Raw genomic sequence first — 16,115 nt, forward strand, 5'->3', positions numbered from 1 at the left:
CAAGACTTTATTAAGACCTTTCTCCCTTCCCTCAGCAGTTCTTGCCTTCAAGGATCTTACATTTCACAGTGAGGGAAAGAAAGAAAGAAAATTAAATATGATGTATGCAAAGTGATTTTTTAAAGGGAGGAAGGGGTAGAGCAATGGGGGTTGTCTGTAAGAAGTGATTTTCCATCAGAGCTCTGAAGTTAGGAATTCTCTGAGGCAGAGTAAAAGAGGGAGCTCATTTCAGGTGGAGGGGGGCAGCCTGTGCAAAGACAACAGATGGAGTGTTGTGTATGAAGACAAACAAGCAGTCCAGGTTGGGAAGAAGGGGTAGCAGGGGAGTAATGTGCACTAAGCCTGGGAAAATGGGCTAGAGTTAGTTTGTGAATAGTTTTAAAGACCAAGGGAGAGGAGTCTTTGTCACAATTTTGATTCTCTGTCCCCACTTATGGCAGTGCTTTGCACACAGTAGGTATTTAATAAATATTTATTTCATCAATTTTAATTATGTCCCTCTCCTTCTTTTGATCACGTGTGCTGATTGGTAACCAGCTCCCCAAGGACAGAGATTGTGTTTCAATTCTCAAGAACAAATTCTAGTCATTCAAATAGCATGTATTATTTGCTATGTGTCAGTCGCTGTGCTAAACACTAGGGATACATAGAAAGGTTCTTCTGCAATCTCTCCCCATCTCTAGGATTCTGAATAGAATCCTTTTCTTCCTTCAGGACTCAGCTCAAAGGCCACCTCCCTTGTAAACCTTTCCTGTATCATCTCTGCTGGAACCACACCAAAATCAGTTCATCCCCCCCCCCCCTAGTTTTATACTTAGTTATTCACTTCTTCTTCTATCATCTCTTGTAGACGATAATCTCCGGGAGGGCAGGGACTATATATGTCCTTTTTCATCTTTGAATGTTCAGGTTTAGTGGTGGCTTGCACACAGCAGGTTCGTAATAAATCTTTGTTGAATGAATGTGTCCCACAACAGACTGGGGAGTGGGAGTTCCTCAACCTGTTCTACCTAAGGAAATGGACTTTAGTTCCCGTACCTTGGATTTTTCAGAGTAAGAGACCTTAGGGACAGGAGTTGGATTTTGCATTCAGTTTGGGGGCTTCTTGCCAGCACCCCTTTAGAGAAAGCCTTCTTTCCCCCAAAAGAAATGCTCCCGAATGTATTAAGCACATATTTTCCGGGTGAGCAGGCGGGGGCACGGCCGCAGGGGCGTTTCCCCTTTACCCCTTTGAGCTTTTAGGGAGAACACGCATCATCCCCTAGCCTCCTTCCCCACCCTCTCTGCCTGCCTTGTTTCCCTGACAGTTGGGAGAAGGTAGGAGAGCAGAAAAGAGAGGGTTAACCCGAATCCCAAGCAGGACACCCAGCCCTGCCCCGCGGGAGGGCTCCCCAAGCCGGCGCTGCCCAGCAGCACCTGTGCACGGAGAGCGGCACGGGAGCCTGACTGTGGAGGGGAGTGGGTGGTGCAGGGCAGACGGCGGTATATCCAGTCTGACAGAGGGCGGGTCTCCTCAGAGCCAGGCGAGGGAGGAGGCAGCAAGTAGCAGCTGCCCCAAGCAGGTACGCCGTCGGGATCCTCTATGGGCAGAGGAAGCCTCTGAGAGCGAGACGAAGGACACGCTCGCGCCTTCCGCAGCAACTTTACTCATTTCCAGTCCAGCGCCTACTTGCCGCTCTCTTCCCCATTCCCAGGCTCTCGCCTCCAGCCACCATGACCCTGAACCACTCTCCTCTGAAGACCGCCCTGGCGTATGAGTGCTTCCAGGACCAGGACAACACCACGCTGGCTTTGCCGTCGGACCAGAAAATGAAGACCGGCACATCGGGCAAGCAACGGGTACAGGAGCAGGTGATGATGACGGTCAAGCGGCAGAAGCCCAAGTCCTCACAGTCCTCCAACTTGTCCTACTCCAACCGAGGTAAGCAGCCCGGGAGGCCAGAGGTGCGCCCTTCGGGCTCCAGCTCGGGCGTTGCAGACGGACAGATAGCTGGACAGCGGCCGGCCTGAGCCGCAGCGTGTGGGCGCCGGACCGCGCTCGGCCTTGATGGAGCTCACTCTCTCGGATTGGGCGGTGGCGGGGAACCGAAAAGGAGACATAGATTTTCTTTTTCTTCTGGTGGGGGTTGAGGGGTGTTGAGGTCAGGCTCTCCGGAGCCGGGTTGGGGTTTGGACAGGGCAGTCCGGAAGGAGCTGGGCAGGACCGAACGGAGCCTGGCAGCCGGGGTCCTACAGTTCAGTGGCCTCTAGGGGCTAGCCCCCGAGGTGCCCGGCAAAGAGCAGGAAGAGTAGGAATTTTGAATCTGCCCCTCGTGAGTTTGTACTAAATAAGGGCGTTGGGCTAGATTGTGAAGGACAAGACAAAGGTCCTTCCCAATTCTAAAACCTTTGGATCCTGGAAAGTATAGGCGCTGCGGAGACCAGAGATCAGCATTGTTTGTCGGTATGAATGAGGAAAACAGCTGGGCTTCTGGGCTTCTGGTGATTTAGGGAGGGAGCCAGTTCCCAAATGTTAATTGTTGGGAAGCACTGTGTAATGCAGTCCCGAGGGAAGCTCTTCCTCTCTCACCTGATTGGAGTACTGAAGGGGTCTTTTTATTCCATCTAGCTTCTCTGTTCTTGGGGACAAATACGGAGCCCCTCTTATGCATTCTGTTCCCTTTGTCCTGGAAAAGTAGAGAAGAAAACCCAATATATTTATGTCAGCTCCTTGAGAGCTTTTCCCTCATAAACAACCCTCGGAGGTGAATGGTGAAAATATTACTTCCATTTTACAAATAAGGCTTTGAAACTAAGGGACTTAGTTTCAGCGATCATCCATCACAATAGTCCTGAAGTGAGAATTCTCCTGACTAAGTCCAGGTCTGTTTCCAGAATAAGGCGCTGTCTTAGAAAGTTCCCCTGAGGATTTGGGTTTTTCTTCAGCCAGAGAAGGGACATTAGTCACTGGGCTGGCTGGAGCTTAGAAGGTTAGTGATGCTCCTTGGGCGTTGTCTAGGCATGCTAGATCCGTGGCTAAGCACCTTATTTGTGGGGAGACCAGGAAGGAAAGTTGTGGATTTTAAGTGTGTTTGTTGGAGCCTCTACTGTCCTGAGAAAGTGGGAGGATGAAGAGGGGCATCAGATTCATGACCTATCTATCCTCTTCCTAGCCCCTCTGCTCTCTTCCTTCTGTTTCTCAGGTCCCACAGTGACCTTGTCTCAGTCCTACTCAGCGAGTTTGTGCTGAATTAGGGCTTACACGGGCATCCCGGGGTTCTGAAAGCAGAAACTTCACATCTAGCTCTACAATGGAAGCCCATGGGACAAGGCATTTACCTAGGCTTCTTAAGGAACCTATAATCTAGATAGTGTGTAACTTCAAAACTGAAGGAGATGTAATTTTCAGGAATTTGAGTAATTTTCAATTGCTTTTTCTTTTTTTTTTAATTTTTTGACATTAAATATTCAGAGAAAAATGCCCTGTATTTAAAATGCAAACAAATTAACATAAAAATTTAAAACTTCTATATTATTGCATTTAAATCCAGAGAAGGTCTAATTAAGTACTTGATAGAAGGGAGTACACAGCAATCAGCCTATAATGGAGCCTAGGGGATCAGTTCTTTGCTATGGGCAAACCTCTGAGCTGGTCTGGAGGATGGATCAGAGATGAATAAAGGATAGTCCTTGGTTTCAGAAAGCTTACACTTTCATACTTTCTCTTGGTATCTTTTAAAAACCAAAGACCAAGCAACCAGGAGGAGAAAGGAAGGAAAGAAGAAAAAAATAGATGTTTGGGTCTCTCTATTGCCAAAACCTGCAGATCTTTATTTGCTCAGTGGGGTTTCCAGTTCTAGTTTCAAACCTCTCCCTGTTTAGTGGAGCTTGCCCCTAACATAGAGTTGTGCCATTTGAAAATGGAATGGAGCCTTCCTGAGGCTACATTCCAAGTCTTGGAGAAACCTCTAGAACTCTTGCTTCCTTCTGACCTTCTCTTCCTGCTCACCTTCTCAAATTGACTGGCTCTAGCACAGTATGGAGATACTGTGCCATTCACATGCATTCCTTTTTACCTTATTCTCCCCTTAACCTTAGCCTCAGCTGAGGTTTTGCTTGTTTTTTTGCCACAGTCAATCCAATTTGCTTTTAGTAGATGGAGTGTTGCTCTTCCATTTACCTTTTGTAAGACTTATTCAAGGCTACATAAGTTCTTCCTTGGAAGTATCCCTTGCTCTGTCCAACTCTTTCCCACTCTTCCACTTTAGACCATTATCCCCCAGGAGACTTTCCCACACTAGATCAGCTTACTCCATTGAGACTTGTCTGGCCCCAGCCCTCCCACCACTCTAAATATTGATTCCAATTCCATGTGTTGGTTGCTATATGCCTGAAAGTACTTGTTGCTTGCTTGTATGCTGGCTATAGTGTTGGTGCTTTTATTTATATATGAATGCATGCTACTATATATTCTACTACCTCCATCAATCACATCAGTTGATTCCTAAATATAGGGACTGAGGCTCTTTCTTTCTTAGGGTCTACCAGCTGCCTAATATGAGAGTCTCTGAGGAGTTCAATACATAACAGACTAATAGTACTGGTTTCCTTTCGTTAAAGTCTGCTCCCCAGGACCTGTGGCTTTTACTCCTGAGAAAAGTTTCTTGAATGAAAGACCAGTTTCTCCAGTGCTATCTTGGTTGGAAAAGGTGGTTGGGTTATTTAGAGCCTGTGTTTCTGGTTTATCTGGCTCTTCTCATCTGGTTTTTCAAACTACTCCTGTCAAAAAGCAATGCCAAAGGGTCCCAACCATATTAGTATCACAGATCTAGAGTTGAAAAGGACCTTAAAGACATTTAGTCCAACCATCTCATTTTCTAAATGAGGAAGCTGAGACAAGAGAGAAATTACATGAATTAATCCAAACTCACACTGGAATTAAGTGGCAGTTAGGATTTGAATTTAGGTCCTGTGACTCCAAATTAAATGTTTTTCCTTCTGAATCAACTCTCTCTTGGTTCTATCTGTGCTTCTTTTCTACCTCTTGTTAGTCTGGAAGTTCCCAGATCCTGATATCCATAATCCATAATCTGTTTTAGATCCCATCTTTTTGTTCCTAGATGATAAGGAAGGAAGCAAGCCTTGGTTCTTCCTCTGATCATTCAGACAGAGTAGAAGGATTCCATTTTTTTTTCCTTCAGAGGAGATATTAGCTATCTGCAAAAAATGTCTGGGTCATTTGCTTCCAGGAATTAGATGAACTTGAGCCCTGTTTGGAGGGAATATAACTTCCCTTGCTACACTGGAATGCAGAGACTATATTTCAAACTTCCCCCAACTTGCTTATGTCATTGGTTGTTGTAGTTCTTTTGAAGACCCCAAAATAGCAATTAAAAAAAACTTTTTGAAGGGCAATAGGATGGGTCCATCTCTTAGGGAAACTGGGTACTCCTTAGGTGCCAAGTTACTGAATCTTTCTCTCTCTGCACCAGGGAAAAAGGCAAACATTAAAAGGTCCTATAGGAATAGTCTATTGACTTCCATGCCAGTTGTTTTTACCAAAGAGTACTATAACATCCTATTTCCTGGCTCATCAAAAATAAGCCAAGGTGTCTATATTATTGAAACTAAATTTGGGAAGCTAGAGAAGAAAAATGGAGTAGGAATCTGTGAAAGGATCCTATCACTAAATGTTTCTCTTAAGTACTGGGTGGGGCTGGGCACCTAACTCTCTCTTCCTTGCTGTCCTTTAGTCCTTACCCTCCTCCACTCTTACAGGATCGTTGATGCAACCAAGGAGGTTATGATTCAAGTCTGTTTTGGCTGAGACTACCTTCCTGGAGGGTTTGAGGACTGAGTCAAACTCACTTCAAAGAACTTGCTTGATTTTTCCCCTTATAAAATTCAGGGTCCTGAATTGGGAATGGCCATGCGGAGCTGATCATTTGGGTGAATGAGCCCAAATCCCTTTAGTCTATGTTCTATTTCCTTTCCTTGACTCTGTGCCTAATTGTTGCTCTCTGATCCTCTGTTAAAAGTCAAAGCTATGTCTTCCAAGACCCACTGGTATATTTGAAACAACTTCACCCTCCTAGCTTAGGTCAATCTGCATGTGAAACAAATAAAGACAAGAAAGAGGGAATGTGGCAGCTCTTGGGAGATACTCTATGGGAGAACCTGTTTATTTAAGAATTGTACTCAAAGACCCCAGGGGAAGCTTTAACATGGGAATAGTTAGTTTCTACTATCTATCTATCTATCTATCTATCTATCTATCCATCTATCTATCCATCTATCTATCTATCTATCTATCTATCTATCTATCTATCTATCTATCTATCTATCTATCATCTGACTATCCGTCTGTGTTTGTTCATCTGTCTATCCATCAACAAGTCAGTCAACTGTCTATCCATTTATTTGGACTGGAACTCCTAAGGAGGAAACTCTCTTCTATGTAGACCAGTAGGGGCTCTAGACTTATTGGGGAGTTTCCTAGGAAGAGTTTAAGACCTGTTCAGGGTTACCTAGCCAGTATGTGTCAGAAGAAAGCCTTGAACTCTGCTCTCTTTGGGGTTTTATTTCAAACATCTGTATATCTCCCTTTACTATCCTACTACCATCTTCTGCCAATTTTCAGGCATAGTAGAATTTGAAGGGTCTTAGAATTGTAGGATTTTGAGCTAACTGTCCTCATAGGTAACTTGTTCAAAGTCTCACAGCTGAAGCTAGGATGACAACTTTGTTAGCCTGACCCCAAGTCTGGTGCTTCTACCAGAACACGACTCTATAGCCTAACCTACACCACACTTACTAGAAATGAAGACATCCCACACAGATTTCCAGATGCTTAACTGGATGAACTTCCCTTTTTCTATTTCATTTTCTTGGCTTGTATTAAATATGCTGGTTAAGGTAATCCTTTAGAGCCCATGGGCTGAGTCTGTCTCAATCCTTCCTTTATAGAAACACTATTTCCCAAGGAATAAACAGCTTCATTTCCTTTACTTGACTCCAGAGTCTGAATCTCCCAAACATGAATATCTCAATTTACCTTTCTCTGTAATTGGGAGGTGGCAATGGGTGGAGTTTCTGCCTCTCTAGCTACTTTTCACTTAATTGGTGTGCCTACTTGCAAGTCCCTGTGTGTCATACCTCTGAATATAGACTCATCAGTGCTCTTGAAAGTTATTTAAATGTGATGGAATACTACTATGTGTAAGAAATGATGAACAGATTACCTTTCCTTTCTTTTCTTTCTTTCTTCCTTCCTTCCATCCTTCCTTCCTTCCTTTCTATCCTTTTAAAAAAAATTAAAAAAAACCCTTTACTTTCTGTCTTTTAAAGCAATACTAAATATTAGTTCTAAAGCTGAAGAGTGGCAATAGGGGTTAAGTGACTTTTCCAGGGACACATAGCTAGAAAGTGTCAGAGGTTGGATTTTAATTAGAACCTCCCAACTCCAGACCTAGCCTTCTATCTACTGAGCCACCTATCTGCCCAATGAGTAGATTAATTTTTTAATAGAAAGATCTATATGAAACTATGAAAAACAAAATAATGGGGGGTTTTGAACCTTTGAAATTAACCAGAATCTTTTTTTATTTGATACATAAAATTAGTTATTACATATTCTATTTTAACATTTTAGAAATAAACTTTTTGTAAGATGTTTTTTAAAAAGAATATTATATACATCTATAGACTTTCTATTTGGAAAATAATGTGTAAATAAATGTTCACATCCAAAGAAAGAACTGATAAGACATAATTTATATATTCATTTTTTCTAGTGTGGAGAAGGGAGGGAAGGAGGAAGGGGGATACCTGGGAATTTTGATGTAACTAACAATAAATAAAAGTTTTAAATGTTATTTAAAGTTATCTCTTTGTTGAGATTTACAGTTGATACCCAATTTAAAACTGGCCTTTTACTTCTCTCCTTTAGGGAAAGATATTCAGGCTTGGGGACTAGATCTGGGACAGGGAAATGGCAAAAAGGGACGGTTCTCAAGCCTATTCCTCTGGCCTCTCTTTTAGCAACTTAACTTTTTGATCTCACTCCATATGAACTCAATTTTCTTCAGAGAAGACCTTGTCTTAAAGTTAAAGTTTCAGCCAGAATTTCCCCTGGCCTGTTGCAACGCATGCAAAAATGCAGGGCATTCAAGGGTGTTTCACAGTAAATGACTTTTCTGTGTATCCTGCTCCCTTGCTAAGTCAGCTTGGCAGTGACTATTAGTTTGCCACACCAATTATGAAAATCAATGGAGCAATTGTTCTGGACTTAGAGTAATCTTGGGATGCCATTCTGGGTAAGGTGTGACAATATAGGTGTGGTAGATTGATAGGAGAAAGTGGCAGACATTTTCAATTAAAAAATGTAGAATCCTTCACACATGGCTCACAGTGGTGGCTGGCTTTTAGAGAGTATTCTAATGCTTGCAAAGTGTTTTGTATTCATTTTCTCATTTGATCCTCACACAACAATGCTGTGAGATAGCTACTACAGATATTGTAAGATCATTTTTACCAATGAGGAAACTGAGGTCAGGCAAAGTTAATCACTTCCTTTCTCCTCTGTGATCCTAGGTGAGAGGTGAGTTTGGTTCCTCCTTCTACCCATGCAGACTTCTTAAGCATTGAAAACTGGACACTGACCCTCTCCCTCCTCAGCCCCTTAGGCCCACTGGTAAAAAATGGATGAACAGGAAGAAGAAACAAAACAACAGTAGTTTTGGGAAAGCACAAGCCCAAGCAGAACCCAACAAAGTCATGTGGCAAGGCTGCATTGGGCCAATTTGTTTCCATCTTTTTGTTTCATGTATGTACTCCCAGAAGGGGGAGAGGGAAAGAAAGAGAGGAAAGCAATGGGAAGAAGCATACCAAAGTACCTAGTGAGGTTGTGTTGAACTCCATATACCCTTCTAGAGTTCTCAGAAGCTTACTGAATGGGGAAACCATTTAAACAGAGATTTCTGGGTTCGAAGAGAACACGTAAGGCTGTCTGGTTCATCGCCCTCCTTCCAAGTGCCCAAGTCATCCCCCACAGAAGTCTGCTTCCCCAGGTCTAAACCTCTAGAGGAAGATGGTGGAGTATGTTTATCATATTTCACAAGCTCTTCATGACATTTAACCTGAATCCCTCTCACTGCAACATGGCTTCCTCATTTTTGCCTTGACTTCAGTGTACACAAGAACTCCTGGTCACCCTTCCTTCTCTCATCCTGGTAAAGGAGCTGATGGGTTCAGAGCTGAAAGAGTGATTGCTTCTTTTCTTGGTCTACCAAGAAGGAGAGCTCCTAATATCTTAACCTGGGCTCTGGGAATTAAAAAAATTTTTTTGATAGATTTCAACATAATTGGTTTCCCTTTGAAATCCTATGTATTTTATTTTAGAAACATCATTACTAGAAATGGTGCGCAGATTTTGCCAGGTTGCCAAAGGGGTCCACGAAACACAAAAAGTTTAAGGACTCCTTTCAGAACAGACATACCCTAATTCCATGAAGTAGAATTTCTAAGTGAATTGAAGAGTGGAGTTTAGCTACAACCTAAGAAAATTTGGAAGAAAATTGAATCACCTGCCAGCTTCCAGAAGGGGATGGTAGGAAAGGGTGGGAAATAAGGTCATTGATCATATAATTTGGGAAAAGTTGTATAGAAAATCAATATGAAATGTAATTGGTAAAAAATAAAAATAAAGAATTAAAATAAAAAAATCTGGAAGAATCAGGCCTTTTTAGGAATCAAGGTTCACATTTGAGCTGTTCTTGAAAAACTATACAGGGATCTTAGAGTACATGTATCCTGAATACTGGGCTTTTCTTTGTCAGTTAATGCCTCTGTCCTGAATACTTCCAGTGTGTAGAGTCCAGTCCCGGAGGATCCAGTTAACTTCTTCCTTTGGAAAGTACCCAGTCTGATGGGGAAAGGTTAGGAAAAGTTCCTAACAATTAGAATGATTTGAGTATACTGGCTTGCCTTTCAAGGGTAGCTCGTTATTTGAGGACTTTGGGCAAAAGGTGAGCATGCACCCTTGTTTGGGGATATTTGGAGTTCCAGTTTGGATCAGTCGGTTAGGAGTTCCCTTTCTGCTTTGGGAAGTGTAATTCTGTGATTGATCTGGGGAATTGGAGGGTTGTAGAGTTGGCTAGGATCTTCCTAAATCAAAGCTTGGACAGAAGTTCAAGGTCACACAGCTAGTTAGTGACAGAGCCAAGAAGTCTCCTGACTTCCAGGCCAGTGTCCCTTCTACTGCCATATTGAAAATTGTCAATCAAGCAACAGTCAAACTTTTTTCAAAAGGTGGTTTCTATGTTTCAGTGACTGGGCTATATATTGGCAATATAAAGACAAAAAGAAACAGTTGCTAACTTCTGAGAGCTCATGTTCTATTGAGGGAAATAGCATATATATGGAAAGGGAAGGAGAAGGAGAGAAAGGAAGAGAGAGAGAGAGAGACAGAGACAGAGACAGAGACAGAGACAGAGACAGAGACAGAGAGACAGAGAGAGAAGCTTGTCTTTAGGGAGCTTTCAATAGAGAAGACAGAGTCTCTGCCCTCTGGGAAATTCTTGTCTAACAGAGGAAGCAGGTCCATGCTACTTGTAGCTATACACTTATATACAATATGCATATATATGTATATATATATATATATATAAGCACGTGCCAAAAAATGAATAAACAAGTATACAATGCAACAGCTGGACCAAGCTCTAATATCACCTGAGAGGATGATGATGACTTGAGGTGGATAGGATTTATCTGGAGGATTTTCTGGAGAAGCTGATTTCTGAGAAGGTATTTGAAAGATGTGAGTGACAAGCTTTGGTAAAGAGGAAGCAAATGAATGCTTGCAGTAGAGGCTGAGAAATGACTTCTTTTTAAGATTGGAGGCAAGAGAGGATGAGTCATAAGGTGATGTACTATGTCCCAATTTCTCCATCATCCTTTAGAAAAATTCATCCATCTTCTTAGAAGAAGTGCCACCATTTTCATGGGAGCTGAAAAAGTTCTGCTCTAACTAGAACACAGGATATTCTTCCTTTGTTGAATGCACCAAGGGGATGCAGCTTATGGGTAATGATGTTTCATAGTGTGATTATGTAATAATTCAACAGTCTTGTTGGATTTTGAGTCAGTTTTGCTATTGGTGTAGTTTCAAGTTCTGAATCTCCTCTGGTAGATTAAATGAAATTATCTTGAAGGATAAAAATGTTCTTGGGGCATGATGGAAGAGTCTAGAGAAGAGCAGCGGGGTAGAAAATTAAGAAATGGTTGTCCTAGGTGGCTTCCTGAAATGGAGGTTTTGGGAGGAGTTCTCTACCTGCCCTTCAAAGGGAGAGGCCCCAAGGGCAGAGAGTACTGATGAGGTATGAATTCCAGAGCTGAAATCATCTTGCAAAAGGAGTGGCTGGGAAACAAGAATAATTTGGGGACAGAGTACAGACTCTATTTCCTAAGATTAGGGGAGCAGGGAAGTGAGTACAGTTTTACCTTATTTCATTTTTTATTTTATATGTATGTGAATATATAAAAATTTTGTTATTGAATTTGGATGTCTAAGGGGAAATTGGAGATATTCTCATCTGGATAAAGTAGAGGACACAGAACTAGGTCTCATTTGAATGAAAATTGCCCTACTTTGTCAGTTAGCAAACTTAAGACTATGGTTTATGCACTAATAGATGCCATAGAAGACATGCCACTGGGCACAGTTTCTGTGAAATGACCTGAGTAGGTTCTCTATACTTTTACCCATCCTCTTCTACCATTAAGATCTAGAACTTATCACAGGGGAGCAGTTATGATTTCTCCTCTCTGCAGCCTCTGGGAATCTCACTGGAGAGAGAAGAGGCTTGAGAAGGAGGACTCACTGTTCCTGTGCTTGCATTGTACAAAAGGGGAAATTCAGTCTCATGGCTCTTTCCACTTGAATAAGTGAAAAATGGTGAAAATGCTGGACTTCTCAGTCATCTGTCTGTCCTGAACTCCCCCTATGGACAGAACCCTGCACTGGATGGACAGGTCCAGAGAAAAGAAGGAAACACGGTTCTTGATCTCAGGGAACTCTCCGAAGGAGAGATGAATGTTTTGTACACAGACAAACAAAAAAGGTGCAAGTGCATGTCTGCTACAACCTAGGAATGCAAGTCCTAAGGAGAGATGGAATCACACTGTGTTTTCGACTAGTGAAGTTAATCAGGGATTGCATTGTTGGGGAGATAAGTTTGAAAAGAGGTGGCTGTTTAAAGAACTTTTAGAATAATAGATTTAGTACTAAAGATCCCTTAGAATCCCCTCATTTTACAAATAAGTAAATTGAGACCCAGAGAAGTTAAATGGTCACATAACTAGAAAGTGGCTGAAAGGCCGCTAGGTGGCACAGTGAATGGAGTGCCTGGCTTGGAGGCAGGAGGACCTGAGTTCAAACCGGACATTTCCTAGTTGTGTGACCCTGGTCAAGTCACTTAACCATCCTTGCCCTTGTCTTAGAATTGTTACTAGGTCAGAAGTCAAAGGTTTTTAAAAAATAGAAAGGTCCTCTGACTCTAACCCCTGTGCTAATTCCACTATTCCACTTTCATTTCTTTGTTATTTTCAAACATACTATCAAAGGATTACATATATACAGATATATGTAATTCCTTGGGGGAAGCTGGGTGGCTCAGTGGATGGAGAGCCAGACCTAGAGAGACAAGAAGCTCTGGGTTCAAATGTGGCCTCAGATACTTCCTAACTATATGGCTCCAGACCAATCACTTAATCCCAATTGTCCAATTTTCCACTCTTCTACCCTGGAACCAATGCTTAGTATGGATTCTAAAACAGAAGGCAAAGGTTTAAAAACAAATATGATTTATTATTTTTTATTTTGAAACTTTGGTTTTGACCCAACAGAAAATTCCCAGTCAATACTTAAACAACTCCCCTTATCCCTGAAAAAAAAAAGGAGGCTTCCCTGAAAATTTTGAAGTAAAACCACTTAACAGTATGATGGAAGCTGATAATACATCCCCAGGAAGTTAGTCTCTAATCATGTAGGGGGAGACGGCAACTTTTGTTTCAGAGATAGCTTGTGTCACTAGAGGTCTAGACTTACATTTGACACCAGTCCCTCCTCCACTAAGTTATCTTTTGTACTCAGAGATGGGGCTGAAAGACAAAGTGTTACCCATAGTATGCTTTGCCCCTCTTCAATCCCAGGAAAATGAGATCCCAAGTGAGTTTTGGTGTAGTACTTATGGTGCAAGTCCATCCTGACCCCACCATCTGAAGGCCAGTTTTGTTAGGTTTTACCACTTTATTCTTCAGTTTCTAAGGAGGAGTTGGTTTCATGGCTCATCTAGATTTCTCTAGATCAAAGTCTGATCTCACCTTCTGGTGCTGGAGTCCCAGGCATCCTAGTTTCTCATGATTTCCATGCTGGGTTGGCTGGCTGCACCAACTCTGTTTGTAATCCAGGCCCCAAGATCTCGATGGTTCAAACTCTGGGTCTCAAGGGGATCCCTTCCAGCCCCTGAAGGTGAGGACAGACAACACAGAACGCAAATAACCTCTCCTAGGTCCATTCTCTGAGTCAAGATAAAATAAGTGGAGCAAGGGAAGGAAAGGTTTCCCCTCTCACTAGCTCAGTTCATGGCATCCTCACTTGGGTGAACTAAAATCTGTCTTCTGGATGCAGCAGATAAAAATGGTAGAAAGAGCACACCTGAAGGAGAAAATGAGAAAAGAGAGTTACTGACTCAGTCTCCCCAGTTAAAGGAGGTTTCCCACCACCAGTGCCATGTGTTAGGGCAAGGGCTCCAGATCAGACAAACTGGACATGCTCTGAAGGCTTCTCAGGAGGATCTTCCCAAACTCAGAGAAGCTCAGATTCTGTAGTCATGATTGGAATTTCACTATCCATTGATTTTATCCTGGGGCAAGCCCAGAAAGTATAACTGGCGGACACTAGTTGCAGATGAAGCTCAGAGATCAGAGACTAATAGATTAAGAGATGAAAAGAATTTTGGCTGTCCAGTGTCAGTTTACAATGAAGTCCAGAAATAATTAGAAGACATAGCATATACTTAAACAACTCCTCATGCCCTTGAAAAAGGGCACTTACCTGAAAACATTAAAACAAAACCACTTAACAGTGTGATGGGGGCTGATAATACATACCTGGTCTTCTGCCTTAAAATGCAGGGTCTACAGGGTTTATTTTCCCACTCTACAGGGCTACATTACACGTTACTATGAGATGAGTTAAGTATATTTTAGCTTAGGAATGAGAAGGGAAGCTTCTCTGTCTGTGACAGTCTAGGAGCCCCCCTAAGGTGGTATAGTCCAGGCTAGGATCATAGCCTAGATCGAAAACTACAAGGACTTCACAAGTCATCTTCTCCTATTACCTTACTTTCTAGATTAAACAACAACCACCTGAAACTCAGAGAAATGAAACAAATTGTCTGAGGTCACACAGCTAGTAAGTAGCTGAGCCAGGATTTGAACCCATGTTCTCTGACTCTAAATTCAATCGTTTTCCTCCACTGTAGTACACAGTTAGGAAGTGTCTGAGGTCAAATTTGAACCTAGGATCTCTGGTCTCTGGGACTGAGTCTCAATCCACTGAACCATGGCCACTATTTTACTTGATTATGTTGTTGTTTGTTTGCTAAAATCAACAAAATTCATCCCAGTTCTTGTTGCTTTGTTTTAGAAATATTGAAGGATTAAAACAAAAAACATTCTGGGGGCAGTTAAGTGGCATTTCCTAGCTTTGTGACCCTGGGAAAGTCACTTAACCCTCATTGCCTACCTCTCACTACTCTTTTGCCTTAGAACCAATACATAATAGTATTGATTCTAAGATGGAAGGTAAAGGTTTAAAAAAAAAGTATTCTAGTACAACTAATATAACCTCCCTTTGTAAAATACAATTTTGTTTAAATTAACAAACATATTTTCATTATCTCTCTCTTCTCCCCATCTCAGCTGAATAAAAGAAAAGAAAGTTGAGCAAAGTCAATTCTCATATTGGCCATACCCAAAATGTATGTCTCATTTTGCCTTTTAGCTCCCATTTTAGAGACAAATACACTGAGATAAAAAGATTCACCTAGGATCACACAGTCGATAAATAGTCAAATTGCATGAAGACTTGAACCTGGGTCTCCTGAGTCCAGGCTTGGTGATCTTTCTACTAATACGAAACCAACAAATCTGTGCTCCTTGTGGACCATTCAGGGCTTTCTTTTGAGGAAGAGAATTGATAAATGAGGTGACTGAGGCCCCTTAAGGACTGGTGGCTACTGGGAAGGGTTGGGATAAAGGAGAGAGAGTCTTTGTTCCTTCCTGTAAGACTGGCTTGTTTCTCAGCCATCCAACCATCGAGTCAGGAAACATCCCAAGGGACACCCCACCTCTGGAAGTCTTCCAAATAGCAGCCCTGGTGTTGCAAAGTAAAGAGGAAAGTCTTGTGAGACCAAAGGGGAAAGTTGGAATATGGAATCACAACTAGCAGAGGAGCTCAAGACCAGGCTCAGTCAGCCTCCTTCCTTTCCCTCTCCCCCTCTGTCCTAGCTTTCAAGAACATGTCATAGGCCTATGAGAAAACAGATTCTAGGCTCTTAAATAGGAGGGAGAGATCATTTAGGTCATCCTGCCTAGTGGCTTGTCTCCTGGCAAGTCTAGGAAGTCATCCCATGATGGCTCAAGCCCAGAACCAGTGTTGGGTTGGCCATGCAACTTGCCCAGGGTAAGTGCTTAATTATTGCTAATTGACTGACTGAACCATGTCAAGTATTACAGTGCACCAAGATGAATCCTCTCACTGCCAGACCCTGGAAAATGCATTTAGTTCCTTCCTTGGTTATACTCTAAGGAATGCTGTAGGGGTTTGGTGCTTAAGGAGAAAGACCAGCAGTAGAGTTTCTTGTTCAAAGTAAGGACTGGATCCAAAGCCCAGAGAATGATTTCATTTATTTATTCATTTGTTTATTTCTTTATTATAACCCTTACCTTCTGTCTTGGAATCAATACTGTGTATTGGTTCTAAAGCAGGATTTGCCCAGGATCACACAGCTAGGAAGTATCTGAGGCCAGATTTGAACCTAGGACCTCCCATCTCTAGGCCTGGTTCTCAA

At 42.3% G+C, this 16,115-nt stretch overlaps 1 protein-coding gene across 1 annotated transcript in view; it reads left to right on the forward strand.

The window, feature by feature from the left end:
• The first annotated feature begins 1,349 nt into the window (after positions 1 to 1,349).
• PKP1 (plakophilin 1) overlaps positions 1,350 to 16,115 on the forward strand; it is a 95,165-nt gene continuing 80,399 nt past the window's right edge. Inside the window, exon 1 of the mRNA XM_001368167.5 lies at positions 1,350 to 1,921. Within this exon, the coding sequence (XP_001368204.2) occupies positions 1,714 to 1,921 (208 nt within the window). The 5' untranslated portion in view covers positions 1,350 to 1,713. The remainder of the gene's footprint in view (positions 1,922 to 16,115) is intronic.

The sequence above is a fragment of the Monodelphis domestica genome, chromosome 2, assembly GCF_027887165.1.
Source record: "Monodelphis domestica isolate mMonDom1 chromosome 2, mMonDom1.pri, whole genome shotgun sequence".
Classification (NCBI taxonomy): Eukaryota; Metazoa; Chordata; class Mammalia; order Didelphimorphia; family Didelphidae; genus Monodelphis; species Monodelphis domestica.